The sequence below is a fragment of the Carcharodon carcharias genome, chromosome 6 (assembly GCF_017639515.1).
Source record: "Carcharodon carcharias isolate sCarCar2 chromosome 6, sCarCar2.pri, whole genome shotgun sequence".
NCBI classification, from domain to species: Eukaryota; Metazoa; Chordata; class Chondrichthyes; order Lamniformes; family Lamnidae; genus Carcharodon; species Carcharodon carcharias.
The window spans coordinates 86,599,627-86,619,811 of NC_054472.1; the positions used below are offsets into that span (position 1 = coordinate 86,599,627).

General features: G+C 41.4%; 1 protein-coding gene across 2 annotated transcripts in view; it reads right to left on the reverse strand.

Annotated features, from left to right (window-relative positions):
• Nucleotides 1–5,627: 5,627 nt before the first annotated feature.
• prex2 (phosphatidylinositol-3,4,5-trisphosphate-dependent Rac exchange factor 2) overlaps nucleotides 5,628–20,185 on the reverse strand; it is a 775,268-nt gene continuing 760,710 nt past the window's right edge. The window contains exons 40-41 of one of the 2 annotated variants that reach the window (XM_041190558.1): nucleotides 16,393–16,491; nucleotides 5,628–6,362 (exon numbers count right to left, since the gene is read on the reverse strand). In XM_041190558.1, coding sequence (XP_041046492.1) covers nucleotides 6,320–6,362; nucleotides 16,393–16,491 — 142 coding nt within the window. In that variant the 3' untranslated portion in view covers nucleotides 5,628–6,319. The remainder of the gene's footprint in view (nucleotides 6,363–16,392; nucleotides 16,492–20,185) is intronic. The other variant, XM_041190559.1, reaches the window with a different exon arrangement.

Sequence of the window (20,185 nt, forward strand, 5' to 3'; positions counted from 1 at the left end):
ATGTTTAAGTTCCCTACCCGAAAATCCCACTCCTGTAACAAAAGGTATGCTGCCCTCATACTTCTGAACCCCCCTGAATTCGAGTCACTTTCCGCATCCCCTCCAACAACCCTCAGAGCCCCTTTACACGACATCATCGCACACTCACCCATCCACAGTACTGGCTCCCACTGCTCCCTTTAACTATCAACACCCCATCCTGTCATCAGAACGTTCAGTATGCCCCCCAGGAACCCTCCATTGACTCCACTGACCACTCTCTCTGAACCCCTTTCCCCTCTGTAGCCTCCCCATGCCTGTCCACACCTTTGCAACCGCCATGCTACTTCACATCAGGATAAGCCCCATCCCCCTACCCAGCCCGCAACTCAACACAGGCCTTCACACCTTCCTGCTCTATACCAGCTCACCCATTACAATATCAGAACCAATAGAGAAAATTTAGGGAAAAGATCAGTTACTGCAAAACTAATGTTGTTGGCAAATCTAAAAGGCTTAAAACTAAATTGGATCATGGCAAATGTACTGTGTGATGTGGCTCTGAGCCACATGAACCAGGAATGTTGTGGAAGTATAAGTAAGGGAACATCAAGGCAATAGTGACCATAATATAATATGTGTCATGAAATCCATTGATCTGTGGAAATTGTAACATTTAAGGTATAGGATGATCCAATGCTTGTTACATTGTTTTCTGCCTAGTAACAAGGGTGAGACCCTCTGGGAGTTAGGTTAACAGAACAGTCAACTTTGGGGAGCCAGCTAAGAAGTGTTAGAGACAGGGACAGGCATAGATTCCAGTTAAGTTAAAAAAAAGAGCTGCAGGAGGCAGATTTTAAGTAAAGAGGGCCACTGGGGCAAAGGTATCCCTTTGCAGCAGTGGTGTTCTGCTTGGACCGGCCATAGATATGAAAGTGTGCTTGTAAACTAGTGCTTGAGTTACTTGGGAATCCAGGAGAAGGAATCTCGGAGAGCAAGATTGAAACTCTGCAAGGTGGGGTATTTGAGGCGGGAGGTTATGTATATTGAAGTGGGTAGCCAGTCTACCATCTTCCACCCACTTCAGATCTTTCCCCAACATATTATGATCAACAGGTACGATGTCAGGCAGCCCACCCATCCTTGGATCTATTGAGGTTCTTAAATGGCCAATTAATCGTCACTTAATGACCTCATTCCAGCTCCACTGCTTTAATACGTGAATCCGGAGAAGGCGGAAGGAAGGGGCCAGCCCAGCAGGTTTCACAGAAATGGCTAAAGGTGGGAAGGGAGGGGGTACCTCCTTTGGGGACCCTTCTGCCCATGGGGGGCACCTGTAACAGCCCCATTGGCCTTAAACTAGCCCCCCAACCCATTTCTGTTCTACCCCCGAAACCCCTCTTTCCCTGCACAAGTCAGTCAAGAACTGAAGCACCAGCTCACCCATTACAATTTCAGAACCAATAGAGAAAATTTAGGGAAAAGATCAGTTACTGCAAAACTAATGTTGTTGGCAAATCTAAAAGGTTTAAAACTAAATTGGATCATGGCACCACCCCCACAACAGTACACCCCCGAATTTTCACTCTGGGGTTGCATAAGTCTGAGGGATTAAAATGGGGTCACACTGGGAGAAGTTTGGGAAGCACAGCCATAGAGTATTGCACCCAGTGTTGGTCACCATATTATAAAAAGGATAAGAGGTGAGGTGCAGAAAAGATTTACAAGGATGACACCAGAAATGCATGAGTATACACATCAGGAAAGGATGAACAATCTTGGAAGAAGGAGGTTGAGGGGTGAGAGTTATTGATAAAATGGATACAGAGAAAATGTATCTTCTTATGGGGAACAGCATCACTCGATACTATCAATATAAGACAGTCTCTAAGAAATCCTAAAGGGAATTCAGAAGAAACTTCTTTACCCAGAGTGATGAGAATGTGCAACTCAGTATCACAGGGAGAGGTTGAAGCAAATAGTATAGATGCAGTTAAGGGGAAGCTAGACAAACATATGAAAGAGAAGGGAATAGAGAGTTACAATGGTAGAGTTAGATGAGGAAAGATGGGAGGAAGCTGGACTGGAGCATAAATGCCGGCATGGACATGTTCGGCTGAGTGGTCTGCTTATGTGCTGAGTATACAATGTAATCCTACGTACGTTCAATCCTTGGTTAGGTGAATTTTCTTCTAAATATGTTACAGATTTACTTCTTTTATCACTCTCCATTTTGATTATAATATAAGACCTCAGAATGTAAGAATAAATAGAGCCCTTTGTTAGACAGACTCTGTTTCGAGTCCAATCTGACCACATTTTATCATTATTTTCTGACTCAAATGCCATCTCTGAACTTCTACTTATGCAGATTAGCACAAAATTAAAATACGAAAAAAAGATTGATTGTAGAAGCAGTAAACAAGTTGGAGCATTGATTAAAACTAGAAAGCTCATATAAAATCCAGCCCTTGAAAAAAATTTTTAAGGTTAACTTATGTGCATTTGGCAGGCTAATTTTCAGGAATAGGAACATTTAAAAACTTAGCAGGAAGTCTTCCTGTGAAATAATGGGGCTAATTTAAAATTAACCTGCCTGGCAAGAAACTGACAGGGTCACATTGATCATCTGTTTTACACATTGCCCATTGGTTTCAATGGTAGCTAAAATGCAGCAATATGTAAAACCAGGCAGTCATGTGATCCGAACTGTTTCCTTCCAGGTGAGTCAAGTTAACATCAGACTCAATGGGCTGAATTTATGTCTGGGCTTTGGGAAAACCCAGCCTGCGCACTTTCGTAGCTTGCCTGACCTATGTGTGACTTTACGAGGGATTTTCATCTTTTTACATATGGGTTGGGTTCATAGTGTATTTTGTTAGCTGCGATTGAGTGCATAAGGTGTGTGGGTACATGCAGTGGCGGTGTGGTTAGAAAGCTCATCTTGGTTCTCGAACACAGCAATCCAGCTCTCAATGTTGTTTAAAGGCACCCTAAACCTCGTGCCTCACCCACCCCTAGGCCACACCACATGCCCCGGTGCTATCTCATGGCCCTTCAGATTCCCTATGTCTCCCCATACCACCTCATATTCCTTCATACGATCCCATGCCCTTTCTCATTTTCCATACCAACCTACATACCCCCATGCCACCCCTTGCCACTTGTATGCTCCCCATGAATCCTCCATGGCCACTCACCCAGTTCTCAGGAGCTATGTAAAGTAATAGGAATTATTTTACATCACTGGAAAGCCACTAAACCTCTAAAAGTCTAAGAAATTCTTGAATTCAAATTCACTATCACCAATACTGGACCGAATATCCAAAGGAAAAATAGTTCTAATCCTTAAAGTGCCTATTCAGTTTGTAAACAAACAAGAAGCCACATCAAATACATAATTTGTTATTATAGGCTCATTAAAGTTTCAATAGTTCTTGGATCAATAAGACCACCTGCTGAACTGAAGCATTTGAAACCCAGTCAAGCATTCTTAATTGATAGCTATCATAACAAAAACTTCCAGCTCCACTGCCAGACAGATATCGATTTCCATTTCAAAGCAGAATGACTAGTAAATCAATGGAGGCGGAGCAGGTGCAGACCATTTTTTCTACTTTCAGAAACATGTTTTTTTTAAAGCAGCCTGATCCAACAGTCCAATTAAATCAGAGCACAAAAACATGACAACAGAGCACATACATTTTTTTTTACTGTATGATGGTACTTTCTCCATTGGAAAAGTGCGGCAATACATGTGAACCAATATACAGTACTGGTCAATGTAAGGGTCAACCTACCTTTGCAGGATAAATCTCTATGATAGATTACTGCATTAAAACCTCTTCTAAATTACATTACAGCACCTAATTGTGGCATTTGATGGTGTCAAAACATTTTACCTTTCCCTTTCAGAATGTTCTTGATTCATCAGCAGGCTTTCCATTTTCTTCACCAACTCTTAAACTGGGAGTATTATTAAAGGGCTTTCAAAACCCCACAACACCAAGCAAAAATGATGTGCACAGGGAATCTGATTTTTGCCTCCCATTTAAAATGGGGAGGGCGCGGTGTGTATTTTACACACTAGGCATCCCTGACCTGCAAAAAGGCCAGAGGAAAATGGTGTTGGGGTGGGAATGCGTAGGAAAATTGAATTTCCTCCAAAAAAGATCAAAATGCAGCCATTCGTGCACCAAAGTGGGCCTCTGCATCCAGACAAAAATTTGGCGCTGGAGTTTCACAAATTCAAAGAAACAAGAGTAGTGCACCATTCTACAAACATCTCAGAGCCAACAAACAACATCAATAAATGATAAAACTTCAATTTGCATGCTGTCACGAGGATGTACCAAGCAATGATCAGTCACTTCTCCACATGGAAAGACAGATCAGGTAGAGTGTTTTCTTGGGGTATACTTGTACAGCTCCTAGCACATGGCTATAAAGCATCACTGACAGAGGCTTAGAGCAGATTACGTGTCTCCTTGTTAGTAGATAGAGCTTCTTACAGAAAGAGTTACAGAAATGAAATTAGCATAAAAAAGTTTTGAAAAATGAATTTCACGCTCTGAATAAAAACACATCCAACTTAACTCTGCTCATGAGATTATATTTACTCTTAGGTAGGAACCACAAATCCCACTAATAACCATAAACTATTTAAGGGTCAAGGCTAAGGTTCATCTGCTTTGAGAAAGGCATTATCATGTGATATGTGATGAATTACAAAACACCACATCAGATTTCTAGCTGATTTATAAAGGAAAATGTTGTTTATTTATGAGGACACCAACCTTCTACTTATTGAAGAACATCTCAATGGAACATAAGATGGTGCTTTGACATGTGTTTATAAAAAAAGCATGGTAAAGAATTTTGGGAGTGAACAGCAGTGGATTGAACAAGCTGGCTCATGCAGAAAAAAATCACTGATGCAGACTTGTTGAGCCAAATGTAACATTTGATGATTTGGAAATTGGCAAGCAATGGGTTTGACGGAACATAAGAATGTATTACTAGATTGTATGTGTATGTTTTTATGTACAAGTATGTTTGCATGCATGTGTGTTTGTAGGTGGCAATAGTTTCTCAGCTTTCCACCTATCTGGAAACATAGTTTGTTATTCTAAGCCAGGGCAATGCCTTGGTACTTTTAATATGATTGTTTATTTCATCACATGAAGGAAACCTATCATCTGTTGAAAAAATAAAGCATTAAAATGTTACATTGAAATTGGAGGGTAAAATAGGTTGAGGCCAATGGTTAAGAAGCATACAAATAATAAAATACTTTTTTAAGTTTAAGTTCACACATTATACTAGTCATAAGCAAAAGAAATACTGAGAAAATGTTATCTAATATTTTTGTTAATTATGCAAATGTAAATGTTTTCTCAATCTTATCTAATGAAAAGGCACAATAAAAATTTGGAGTTTATATATTCGCTTATTTAAATCTATATCAGATATAGATGTGTATGAAAGAATATCCAATTTTTGTGTGTTTAATATCGTGCAAAAAGATAATTGTATCATGTTCTCCTTTTGTCCTATGTTGTGCTGAGGTACTGATAATACTTTCATTGCCCCTCTTTCCTATCACATGACACATATACTACCATAGAGTATTCCACACACAAGGGAAGAAAGCAGTAGGTCAGTGATCTTTTATTACATTAAAGACAAATCAAACTTTACAGCACGTATAAAACAACATATGATAGGGAATGGCTGGAAGATTATAACCCAATCACAGCCATAATGTGGCAAGATGAAACTATGTTTGTACGATATAAAATATTATCTGAACCCCTTGGTTATATTACATTTCTGTCGCATACTCTCAATATTAAACTGATTATGGCAACATCTAACTGCAGTATGCATTTGTAAATGTGTCTATGCCTGACAAAAGATAGCTACAATGCAGGATATCATCTTAAATAGTGAACAGTTCAAATTTACAAAATAGTATCAACAAATTATAGTTTAATAATAAGAGGTAAGGATTAAAGGGTTGTAACTGTTCAAGCTGAGTATAGCTTCTTAAATTGATAGTAAATTAAAATATAATGTTTTTTACATTTACACTAAGCAATTTTAATTAATTTTACAGTTCAACGAAGAAGTTTACTAAACTTCTAAACAAAACCGAATTTGAGTCCGTTCAGTATAACAAAGAAAACAGTTATTCCAGTTGTGTGAGTGGCCAAGGTTTATCTTGGTGTAGTTCATAAAGGCGAGCAAATCATTTTACCAGCACTTTCAACAACTTGCAGTTATTGTTACTGAAGGGTCTACATCTAGGTATCCCTGGGTTAAATATGAGGCAGGATCTTCATGCATCTCCATCAGGGGGCGGTTGACATAGCTTGTACAATCTAGTAGAAACAAATGGATGGTAGATTGTGAATGGGCTAAATGCATCTATGATTAACAGGTTTATTGAGCATTCACTATAGAACAGTAAAATGAAGTAAACAGTAACTATACCACAGCAAGGCCTGCCAACAATAAGTATATGACAGTCTACTACATTTTATAACAAACCTTATAAACTGCATTGCTGGTCATGGAGCTACAAAACATCAGTGAACGTAAATTTAATGTGAATGTTATTGTGGAAAAAGCAACTTGCCTGGGCCATGAAAATAAATCAACTCATGGAAAATAAATAAACTTTCTATCATTTTGCATGGCATCATATCAGATTTTCTATTGTCATTATTCTCATTGAGTTCTTTGACCTTGCCTACAACACAGTGAATTAAAGAGAGGTGACTCGAAACTATAAAGAGAAGCAGTCATTCACGTTTTAAAATCCTTATCACTATCATATCTCATATCACAACCTGAATTAATATGAAATACTATAGTAGATTCTGAAATGTTAGTTATGCATTTAAAAAAGTGTAGCAAGGAATAAAATTGTGTCCATTGATGCCCAAATCATCACTGCAACCATATGAATCACATCACCTATCATTGAATCATCTAGTTTAACAAATAATCAAAAGCGATTGGAGCTTTTCTTTACATTGAAAAAGCTAGTTGAAAATAGTAGACACCGCAAGTCAAGAAGTAGTCCACATTAAATTCATAGTGGAACATCGCCAAAGCCTAAAGTTTCACTTCTGTGAAACACATTGAATAGCTGGTTCAAGGAGTTTATTAGTTGGAGCTGATGTTTTCGCAATAATTATCATCGTCAGTGTAGGTTCAACTACTTTAACCTCAAAAATATAGGGGAAAAAATGAATCAACATCAATCCAGAATGGGAAAGTTAGGAGTAGTGACTGAATACTTGTTTGAAAATATGAATGTAAGAACATAGAAAATAGGAGCAGGATTAGGCAATATGGTCCCTTCAGCCTGCTCCACCATTCAATACAATTATGGCTGATTTTCTGCCTCAATTCCACTTTCCTGCCCACTCCTCATATCCTATGATTCCCTGGGCTACCAAAATTCTGTCGATCTGAAACTTAAATATAATAAGCCCGGGGGAATTCCCAATCCTTTGAGTGAAGAAAGTTCTCCTCATCTCAGTCATAAATGATCAACCCTTGAGTGAGACTGTGCCCCTCTGTTCTAGAATCCCCAGCCAGGGGAATCAACCTCTCAGTGTCTACCCTGTCAAACCCTTTCAGAATCATGTATATTCTAAACTCCAGAGAATAGATTTACAATTTCATCAGGGACAACCCTTTCATCCCAGGAACCAATCTAGTGAACTTACGCTCTACTGCTTCTAAAGTAAATTTATCCTTCCTTAAATACAGAGATCAGACTGAACACAGTACTCCAGGTTTGGTCTCACCAAAGCCCTGCACAATTCACAGAATCACAGAATCACACAGTACAGAAGATGCCCTTCGGCCCATCAAGTCTGCACCAACACTTGAGAAACACCTCACCTACCTACCTAATTTTATTTACCAGCATTTGGCCCATAGCTTTGAATGTTATGACGTGCCAAGTGCTCAGCCAGATACTGTTTAAAGGATGTGAGGCAACCTGCTTCTACCACCCTCCCAGGCAGTGCATTCCAGACCATCACCACCCTCTGGGTAAAAAAGTTTTTCCTCACATCCCTCCTAAACCTCCTGCCCCTCACCTTGAACTTGTGTCCCCTTGTGACTGACCCTTCAACTAAGGGGAACAACTGCTCCCTATCCATCCTGTCCATGCCCCTTATAATCTTGTACACCTCAATCAGGTCGCCCTCAGTCTTCTCTGCTCCAACGAAAACAACCCAAGTCTATCCAGCCTCTCTTCATAACTTAAATGTTTCATCCCAGGCAACATCCTGGTGAATCTCCTTTGCACCCCCTCCAGTGCAATCACATCCTTCCTATAATGTGGCGACCAGAACTGCACATAGTACTCCAGCTGTGGCCTCACCAGGGTTCTATACAACTCCAACATGACCTCCCTACTTTTGTAATCTATGCCTCAATTGATAAAGGCAAGTGTCCCATATGCCTTTTTCACCATCCCACTAACATGCCCCTCTGCCTTCAGAAATCTATGGACACACATGCCAAGGTCCCTTTGTTCCTCAGAACTTCCTAGTGCCATGCCATTCATTAAATACTTCCATGTCAAATTACTCCTTCCAAAGTGTATCACCTCACACTTATCAGGGTTAAATTCTATCTGCCACTTATCTACCCATTTGACCATCCCATCTATATCTTCCTATAGCCCAAGACACAACCTCACTGTTAACCACCCGGCCAATCTTTGTGTCATCCGCAAACTTACTAATCCTACCCCCCCACATAGTCATCTATGTCGTTTATAAAAATTACAAATAATAGGGGACCCAGCACAGATCCCTGTGGTACGCCACTGGATACTGGCTTCCAGTTACTAAAACATCCTTCTGTCATCACCCTCTGCATCCTACAACTAAGCCAATTTTGAATCCACCTTATCAAATTATCCTGTATCCCATGTGCATTTGCCTTCTTTATAAGTCTCCCATGTGGAACCTTGTCAAAGGCTTTGCTGAAATCCATATAAACTACATCAATTGCACCACCCTCATCTACACACCTGGTCACCTCCTCAAAAAATTCAAACAAATTTGTTAGGTATAACCTCCCTCTTGACAAAGCCATGCTGACTATCCCTGATCAAACCTTGCCTCTCCAAGTGGAGATAGATACTCTCCTTCAGAACTTTCTCCAATAGTTTCCCTACCACTGACATGAGACTCACTGGCCTGTAGTTCCCTGGCTTATCTCTACAACCCTTCTTAAATAGCGGAACCGCATTAGCTGTTCTCCAGTCCTCTGGCACCTCCCCTGTGGCCAGAGAGGAATTAAAAATTTGGGTCAGAGCCTCTGTGATCTCCTCCCTTGCCTCCCTCAGCAGCCTGGGACACAAATCATCCAGACCTGGAGATTTTTCCACTTTTAAGCCTGCCAACACCTCCAATACCTTGCCACCCCCTATATCAATTTGCTTAAGAACCTTGCAGTCTCTCTTACCGAGTTCTATACCTTCATCCTCATTCTCTTGGGTGAAGACGGAAGTGAATTATTCATTCAACACTCTAACGATGTCCTCTGGCTCCACCCATAGATTGCCCCCTCCCGGGTCCCTTATGGGCTCTACTCTTTCCCTGGTTATCCTCTTCCCATTGATACACTTCGAGAATATCTTGGGATTTTCCCTACTTTTACCAGCCAGAGCTTTCTCATATCCCCCCTTTGCTCTAATAATTGCTTTCTTAAGCTCCACCCTGCACTGTCTGTACTCCACTAATGTATCTGCTGATTTGCTTCCCTTGTACCTGCTAAAAGCCTCTCTTTTCCTTCTCATCGTAACTTGAATATCTCTGGTCATCCATGGTTCTCTGGGCTTGTTACTCCATCCTATCACCCTAGAGGGAACATGTTGAGCCTGTACCCTCCCCATTTTCTTTCTGAACATCCTCCACTGTTCCTCTGTAGATTTCCCCACAAGTAACTGTTTGCAGTCTACCTTGGCCAGATCCTGCCTTATTTTACTAAAACCCACTCTCCCCCAATCCAAAACATTTTTTTGCAACTTGTCTACTTCTTTGTCCATAACAAAATTACTGTACCGTAACAAAAACAGAATTACCTGGAAAAACTCAGCAGGTCTGGCAGCATCGGCGGAGAAGAAAAGAGTTGACGTTTCGAGTCCTTATGACCCTTCAACAGAACTGCCATGTTGTGGTCGCTATTGCTAAAATGCTCGCCCACCACCACCTCAGCCACCTGTCAGGCTTCATTCCCCAGAATTAGGTCCAGCAATGCACCGTCCCTTGTTGGACCCTCTACATATTGACCTAAAAAGTTATCCTGTACAAGAAATCCACTCCATCCAAGCCCCTACACTATGTCTATCCAGATTAATGTTGGGAAAGTTGAAATCACCTCATATAATTACCCTATTGTTATTGTTTTTATGCACCTCCACAAACTGTGCACATATTTGCTTCTCAATTTCCCACTGACTATCTGGCGGTCTATAATAAACACCTAATAATGTGGTTGCCCCTTTTTTTATTCCTAAACTCTACCCACAAAGCTTCATTCAATGCCCCCTCCAAGATGTCATCTCTCCTTACTGTAGTAACTGATTCCTTAACTAATAATGCAACGCCTCCTCCTCTTTTACCCCCTCCCCTGTCTTGCCTGAAGATTCTATATCCCAGAATGTTGAGCTGCCAATCCTGCCCTTCCCTCAACCACGTCTCAGTGATGGCTACTATATCACAATTCCATGTGTCAATCCTCACCCTTAACTCATCTGTTTTACCTGTAATACTCCTGGCATTAAAGTAGACGCCAACCAGCCTTGCCTTACTCCCTTGAAGCTTATTGCAGCTGTACTCCCTCTGACTTGATTGTTTTACTGTATTATGATGTGTCCCTATTCTGCTAACATCTGTGTCCCCTCCCCCTACCGAATTAGTTTAAATTCCTCCCAACAGCACTAGCAAACCCACCCGCAAGGATGTTAGTCCCACTCTGGTTCAGATGTAGACTGTCCCGCTTGTACAGGTCCCACCTTCCCCAGCAACGGTCCCAGTGATCCAGGAATCTAAAACCCTCCCTCCTGCACCAACTCTTAAGCCATGTATTCATCTGCACTATTCTCCTATTTTTGAGCTCGCTAGCACAGGACATTGGGAGTAATCCAGAGATTACAACCCAAGAGGTCTTGCTTTTTAGTCTACTGCCTAACTCCCTGAATTCTTGATGCAAGACCTCATCCCTCTTTCTACCTATGTCACTGGTACCAACATGTACCATGACCTCTGCCTTATCACCCTCCCCCTTCAGGATGCTCTGCAGCCATTCAGGGATATCCCAGACCCTGGCACCAGGGAGGCAACATACCATCCTGGAGTCATGTTATTATGGCAAGATTTCCTAATTGCTGTACTCCAAGCCCCTAGTAATAAAGGCCAAATGCCATTTGTCTTCCTAATTGCTTGCTGTACCTGCATGCTGACAAGTACACCCAAGTCTCTCTGAATATCAATATTTGGAAGTTTCATGCATTTTTAAAAATATTTTGCTTTTCCATTCTTACTACTTTTTGTGGAAGCACAGAGTGTGACAAAGGCCTGAGTGCGATGAGGCATGAGTGCTAACTTGGGAATTTAATGCAGCTGGGAATCTCACTGTGAGTTTTTCTCAAGCTATAATTTAGCTCAGAAGTCAAACTCTGACTTAGAATGCTAAAATTGCAAGCTAGTTAAGGAGCCTAATTAACAGAAGCTGATTGTGGCTGTGGCAGTTATCTGTCAACCCGCTGAAAGTGAATAGGTAGTAGGAAGCTGACTTAGCACTTGCAAGTTGGGTGTGAGTCATCAACTTTCTATAAAAGTAGACAGGTTTTACAATTGCACAAAGTTTGATTGCACTGAGGTATGTGTGCTAACTTGCGAATTTGATGCAGAGGGAAAAGGAGGTGTTCATCTTCTTTCAGCTTCCAGAAACTAGTGAATGTCCACTGTTTTAATTAGGTGAGCTGGTAGGTGATTGGTGAATTTTTGGGCAAAATTTTACTCAGCGGGATTTTACTTTCCCACCGAAGCCAATGAAGTTTAGAATGTCTTGCCGCATTTTACGGCCCCCGTCCCCGGTGAAATGGGGCAGGAAAGTTCTGCCCATTAAGAATTTACCCCTCTAAATGTGGGCAGTAGTTTAAACTGGTACTAAAGAGATATAAGTAATGCATTAAAACTGTAGTTCACTAATTAAACTACTTCGTATGACTACAGGCATCAGTTGAGTGATATTTCTAAACTTGAAACTTAATTAGTTAAATGAAACACAATAATGATGGCAGGGCAGGTGATGTGCTGCAGCTGTAGCATGTGGAATTTGTGGACATTTGTGTGATCCAGAGTAACCACATCTGCAGTAAGTGTCTGCAGCTCCAGGAACTTTGGCTTTAAGTTGATGAGCTCGAGTCCAAGCTTGGGTCACTGCCATGCATCAGGGAGAGGAAAGTTATGTGGATACTTTGTTCCAGGAGGCAGTCACACCACTTAGGCTAGGTACTTCTGATTTGATCCGTAGTCAGGGACAGGAGGGCGTGACGACAAGTGAGGCAGGTTTGAGTATCCAGAAGGTAGTAATCGAGGAGTCTCAGCCCTTGAAATTATCCAACAGATTTGAGGCTCTTGTAGCTTGTGTGAATGAGAGCAGAACTGCAGGGTGGATGAGCAAAATGAACATGGCATTGTGGTGCAGGGAGTCATTCCAATTGGGGAGCGAGGAGTAAAAAGGAATGTAGTTGTGGTTGGGCACGATATAGTTAGAGAGATACAGCCAATAGCATGAATATCAAAGGCTGTTTTGCCTGCCTTGTGTCAGGGTTAAGGACATTTCCTCGGGGCTGGAGAGGAACTTGGGAATGGGAGGGGAGGAATCATGTTGTTGTGGTCCTCATAGTCATAGCTATGTCACTGATACCTAAGAAAGAGGTTTTCCTGAGAGAGTATGAGCAGATAGGAACTAAGTTAAAAAGCAGAACCACAAAGTTAATAATCTCTGACTTATTACCAGAGTCTTGGGCAAATTAGCATAGGATGAATAAAGCAGAGAGTTGAACGCATGGCTCAAGGATTGGTGTGGGAGAAATAGATTTTGATTCATGGGCATTGGCACCAGAACTGGGGAAAGAGGGAGCTTGTCCTGCTGAGATGGCCTTCATTTGAACCACACTGCGATCAGTGTACTGGTGAATTGTATAACTAGGCCTCTAGAGAGGGTTTGAAACTAAATATGGGGGTGGGGGGGCATGGTTTCAGTAGAGTAGTGAGAAATGATCTTTTGTGCAGATGATCAAAATGTAGAATCAGTTTGGGTGGAGGTAAGAAATAGCAAAGGAAAGAAGTCACTGATGGGAATGTTTTATAGGCCCTCTGAGAGTAGATAAATTGTAGGAAAGGGTGTAAATCAAGAAATAATGGGAAAGCATATGAGAAAGATACTCTGATAATCGTAGGAAATTGTAATCTTCTTATACATTGGACAAATGACATTGGCAAAAGTAGCCAGCAGGATGAGTAAATAGAATGAATTCAGGACAGTTTTTTTAGAACCAGCTATTTTAGACCAGGTAATTCATGATGAAACAGGATTAATAAATGACCTCATAATATAGAATCCTCAAGGTAAGAGATAACATGGCAGAATTTCACCTTGCGTTTGAAGGTGAGTAATTTGGTTCTGAAACTAGTGTCTTAAACACAAATAAAGGAAATTACAAGGGAATGAAGACAGAGTTAGCTAAAGTGGACTGGGAAAATAGGTTAAAAGTTAGAGAGGCTGTGGCAGACAATAAAGTACATATTCCATAACTCTCAACAAAGATATATTCCATTGAGAAATAAAGACTATACAAGAAGGATGCATATTCATGGCTAACTAAGGAAATTAAATATAGTATCAAATTGAAAGAAAAGGTGTATAATACTACCAAGATTAGTGGTAGCCCAGAAGGTAGGGAAAATTTTAGAAACCACCAAAGGATGACTAGAAAGATAAAGGCTGGAATTTTCCAGCCCCTCACGCTGGTGGGATCATCCGGTCCCGCCAGTGCAAATGGAGATCTCAATGGCTTGCCAGCTCCACTGTGGGGAAATGGAAAATTGCGGCCTAAGAGTGAGAAATTGGAGTATGAGAGAAAGCTGGCAAAAAATATAAAAGCGGACAGTAAAAACTCCTACAAGTATAGAAAAAGGAAGAGAATAACTAAAGTAAGCATAGTCCCTTCAGGGGTGGGATTGGGGAACTAATAATGGGGAAACAAGGAAACGACAAACTGTGTATCTGCCTTCATAGTAGAAGACACAGAAAGTTTCCCGAGAATAGTAGAAAATCAAGAGGCAAAAGGGAGGGAGGAACTTAAAACAATCGCTAGAGAAAAAGTACTCGGAAAACTAAGGACAAATGAGGCTGACAAGTCCCCTGGACCTAATGACCTGCATCCTAAGGTTTTAAAGGAAGCGGCTGCAGAGATGGTGGATGCATTGGAAGTAACCTTCCAAAATTCCCTAGATTCTGGAAAGCTCCAGTAGATTGGAAAATCACAAACGTAACATTGCTATTCAAGAAAGGAGGGAGATAGAAAGTAGAAACTATTGGCCAATTAGTCTAACGTCTGTCACTTGGAAAAATGTTAGAATCTATTATTAAGAAGGTAGTAGCAAGATATTTAGAAAATCATTATACAATCAGGCAGGGTCAACATGACTTGTGGAAGGGAAATGGTGTTTAACAAATTTATTAGAGTTCTTTGAGGATGTAACAAGCAGGTTGAATAAAGGGGAATCAATAGATGTAGTGTATTTGGATTTCCAAAAGGCATTCGATAAGGTGCCACACGAAGGTTACTGTACAAGAAAATAGCTCATGGTGTTGAGAATGATATATTAGCGTGGATAGAGGATTGTCTAACTAACAGGAAACTGACTGGGATAAATGAGTCATTTTCAGGTTGGCAAATTAATTGGTGGAGTGCCACTGGGATCAGTTCTGGGGCCTCAACTATTTACAACCTATATTAATGACTTTGTTGAAGGAACAGACTGTATTGTAGCCAGATCTGCTGATGATACAAAGATATGTAGGAATACAAATTGTGAGGAGGCTATAAAGGGCCTCCAAAGGAATATAGATGGGTTAAGTGAGCAGGCAATTGGCAGATGGAGTATAATGTGGGAATATGTGAGGTTGTCTGCTTTGGCAGGAAGTACAGAATAGTGGAGTATTATTTATATGGAGAAAATGTTTGGAATGCTGAGGTGCAAAGGAACCTGAGTGTCCATGTACATGAATCACAAAAAGTTAGCATGCAGGGACAGCAAGTAATTAGAAAGACAAATGGAATATGTTGACCTTTATTGCAAGAGGGGAGTCTTCCTATACCTGTATAGGGCATTGGTGAGACTGCCCCTGGAGCACTTTGTACAGTTTTGGTCTTCTTACATAAGGAGAGATATACTTACACTGGAAACAGTTAGGGAAGGTTTACTAGGCTGATTCCTGGGATGAAGGGGTTGTTGTATGAGGAAAGGTTGAGCACTTTGCGCATATACTCATTGTAGTTTAGAAGAATGAGAGGTGATCTTATTGAAACATAAAATATTCCGAAGGGGCTTGACAGGGTAAATGCTGAGAGAATGCTACCCTCATAGGGGAATTTAGAACAAGGGGGCACAGTTTAAAAATAAGGAGTCTTCCATTTAAGACAGAGGATAAGGAGAAATTTCTCCCACAGAATTGTTAGGCTGGGAAATCTCTTCCACAGACAGAGTGGAGGCTGGGTCATTGACTATATTCAAGCAGAGTTAGACTTTTTTTTTTGATCAACAAGGGAGTTAAGGGTTGCGGGGTACAGGCAGGAAAGTGGAATTAAGGCCACAATCAGATCAGCCATGATCATATCAAATGGCAGAGCAGGCTCCAAGGGCCAAATGGCCTACTCCTGCTCCCATTTCGTATGACCTTATAAATAACCTCGCACTTCCCCATATTATACTGCATATGACACCTTGTTGCCCATTCACTTAATCTGTCTATATCTGTTTTCAACCTCTCTCACAGCTTACATTCCCACCTAGCTTTGTATTGTCAGGAAAGTTAGATACATTACTCTCAGTCTCTCTCTGTCTAAGTCAATAATATAGATTGTAAATAACGGATCCTTTAGATACAGCCTGCCAACTTGAAAATGCCCCTTTTATCCATGTTGTCTGTTTCCTGTCCATTAATCAATCCTCTATCCATGCCCCTAACTCCAAGTCCCCTTTTATCTTGCTTTTTTGTGGCACCTTATTTGAAAATCTGAGAATATCACATCTAATGTTTCCCCTTTATCTGCCCTACATGATTTTTCTTTCATAAAACCTTGTTGAAGTGATAGATTTCCTTTGAACGTTTTCATACAATGAGAGAAATTGAAGCTCCTTCCAGAATCCTTTTACTTCTGAGAGTAGGTTTGAGGCTCTGTAGATAAATGGATGCACAGAAGATTTGAGTCAGAAGAGGAAGACTATAGGAGGTTACAGAGATATGGTAGGGCAATGCCATGGTGTGTTTTGAAGATGAGGACATGGAGTTTGAATTCAGGGTGTATGTGCAGCCAGTTAGATCATCCTAAGTGTGGCAATAATAATGGGTGACTGCATCTTTGTGGGATGATATAGGCAGTGGAAATTTTAGATAAGTTGGAGTTTACAGAGGAGGTGATTAAAGAGTTGGTAAGGAGGATGTTCGCGAATTCACCAAAATGTCCCTGAGGAATTCTACAATAGTGGGTTGAGGTGGGGACAGATATGGATGGTGTTGCCAAAGTAATATCAGGTTTACAACACAGGAGGAGGCTATTCGGTCCATTGTATCTGTGCTGACTCTCTGAAAGTGTTATTAACTTAGTCCCATTCTCTTGCCCTTTCCTTATACCTTTTTACATTTTTTTTCTATTAAATATATATTCATTTTTCTTTTAAGAGCTGTTATGAAATTTGTATCCACCATTAATTCAGGGAGGACATTCCATATCCTAATAATGATCTACCTGGAAAGAGATTTTACTTATTTCTCTTTGGTGATGATAGTTCTTGCTAATTTACCTCGTAATTTTGACCACTGTTGCCACATCTCTTTTTAACTTTCTTTGTATTAATGGAAAGAGACCCAGTTTTACAAGTTTCTCTTCGTAACTAAATACTCTAATCTCCGATATAATTTTACTGAATATTTTTTGCGCTCTCACCATGGTCTTCACATCCTTTCTAAAGTAGGGCACCCAAAACCAACAACTGATTTTCCTGGGAAGGTGCTGAAGATTCACTCTGCCTAAGTAGTAATAGAATGCAAGGATTTCCTGCTGGTCTTCATCATAAAGAAGAGGATAGAGTCCAGGTGATGCATGAAGCAGTCACTAAAGAGCATGGCAAGTGACAACAGGAAAATTGGGAGTAATTCAGACTTTAAAAGGTGGCAGCATCATGAAAGAGGAAGGAACAAGTAAAAAGTAAAAGCTCCATAAGAGACAGGGAGAGGGTGATTTTCATCTCATGCCAAAAGCAGTTGAACAGTTTCTCTACTAATCTTATATAAATGCCAACATGCGGCTCGAGCTATTTTAATGCCCAAATCTAATTTAAACGCTGCCCATGGTCAGCAAGTGGAGGTCCTATCTCAGTTGACCAGTTCTGGGGTTGCGGATAGAAAAATCAGCTGGCAGGTCAGGTCTGGAGAGGAAATTGATCAATCAAGGGGAGGAGGAGGGGCCTCAAACAGGTCAGCAGTGAAGTGGGGTTTTTGTACCTGAATATTGCATGGGAGGTTCTAGAACTTGATTTGCATATTTAATCAATCTTATTCCTGTTTTGATCAGGCAGGTTGCTTGCCCATTTACAAGCACCCCTCCCCCACCCAAGGAAATTGCATCATACAGGCCCTGGGCTTCCAAAGTGATTTTTACCCACCTAAAATCATATTTTAATTACTTGCTGTCCATTTTTTAAGACGAAAAGCAGTCAGTCTCCAGTTGAAAATCATCTCCAGAAAATGTTTTTAAACGTAAAAATGTGGCAGTGACAGGAAGGAGATATTGGTGAATGGTTGATTCTCAGACTTTCTCAGCAAAGCATGTGGCTGAGAGCCCAGACTCATATAAAAGGATTATGTGAGTGAGTTTGTTTATATAAGGTGCAGACAAGTTTGACTGAGAGTTTGACTGAGATCTCTATGAGGTTTTAATGAGCTATTTTTTTCCATGATATCTTCTGTCAATGTTTCAATGTTTAGTTGTACAAATTTAAGTGCTTAATGCTTCTGTTATTGATACTTTAATGATCTGTTTGACTGAAGCTTTTAAATGGTTGTAGGAATACAGGCAGAATGTTGAAGTCATCAGGCGGGTGCAGTGGGCAGTCTAGGAGTGATTGGAAAACGGGCTGCCAGTGTGAAACATGCGCTGAAAGGCTCAGCGCTGCTGGGGTGAGAGTGGAAGGAGAACGAGTGCTGAACTCAGCATGGGCGCGAGGCAGCAAGCAATAAAAGCTTCCTGAAGGCAGAGAGCTGCCTCAGGAAGCTGAAGAATTTAAAACCATCAAATAAAGATTTTAAAATGCAGAAAAAGATGTCCACACATCAGAATCACTCACCTAAACATATAGATTATAAAAATTCTGCCCAAACATTTTTTTAAATTAATGTCAGAAACCTCATTCCGTCCTTGGATGAGGTTTCCTCAAAAATCCAAAAGCAGCCTGGCCAATTCACCTGCCCACCAACGGTAACATTGGATGGGCAGTAAAAGCTTCAGCTTAATGAATACATTAATGGCCTTACTAGGCCTCTTAATTGTCTCATGCCCGCACGCCAAGTGAAAAATCCTGCCCACAATTCTTTTTAAAAAAATTATGTATAGATGTTTATTTCTAAGCCATTTCACACAGGTCATTGGTACTACCGGTTCATTGGTTCTGTACAGAGTGTATACTGGGTGAATAGGCATGGGAGGGCCATGAGTTGGCACGGATGGTATGAGAGACCATTGGGGGTGGGTGAGCCATGAGCTGGCATTGAATTGGCATGGGAGTTATAAGAGGCCATGAAAGTGGGTGGTGGCATAATTTGGCATAGGGGTATGGATGAGACATGGGGAGTGGGTGGGAGTGATGGGGTGTGAGGGGTGAGGGCTAGATGGCCTAAAATGTAACCAGTCCCATAGAACTGAGGTGGGCCTTGCAGCCCAGCTTGGCACTCGGCTGCGTCCAATCTGCTTCCGGTGGCAGAAGCCTGACTCTATCTCGCTCCGGCAACCCCAGAGTGAAAATAGTGTATAAAGGGGAGCTTTATACTGAGGTGGGTCTGCTGAGTCAGGAAATTTCCCGACTCAAGCTACCTGCCTCAGTAGCAAAAGTCCAACCCAATGTTTCACGTCAATAAACTATCATCAGAGTGTCAGCTCTGATGTCTTGTGATAAGATTTTAGACTATGGGTGAAATTTTCTGTGTTGGTGACATCGGTGTGCTCGGTGGCGTGAACAGATAATAGGGCGAGAAGGCCAGAAATCAGTTTCATGACGTCGTGAAAGCAGTTTGTGATTGTCCGCTCAGCCCGTCGATGGTGGGCTGCGTTTCCTGTCATCGGACATCGGGACTCTCATTGTAAGACTTCTGCGTATCATTATAAGGCCAGCCTGAATCATCCCCAACCACCAACCCACACTCCCCCACCCCGCCCTGCACCCTGCTCCCCCGCTGGATCATCTGCCAGTGTCATTGTGATTGCACATCGGTGCAGAACACGTCTTGACATATGTGACGTGCAGAAGTTGGGACTTAGCGCCAGGGCCTTGCTTACATCACGGACATCCAAGGATGCTGAAGCCCCACAGCAATGGGACCCTGTAGGAATGTCCATGGCATGCTGGGTGGATTCTCATGGACATGGCTCCACCGCAAAGCAGCTCATGGAAGGTGGAAAGTCACGGTTGAGGATTTACTCACAACAGATGAAGGTCAAGGGGGTGGAGAGGAAGGTCCAGCTGTGTTTGGCAGTTGAAGATGTACTGGGGGGTGGTGGTGGGAGAGGAAGGCCTAGGATCAATTGGGAGAAGAGGTGTCAGGATTGGGTGTGGTTGGAAGGGGGAGAATGAAAATGAAGACATCAGGATGGGGTAGG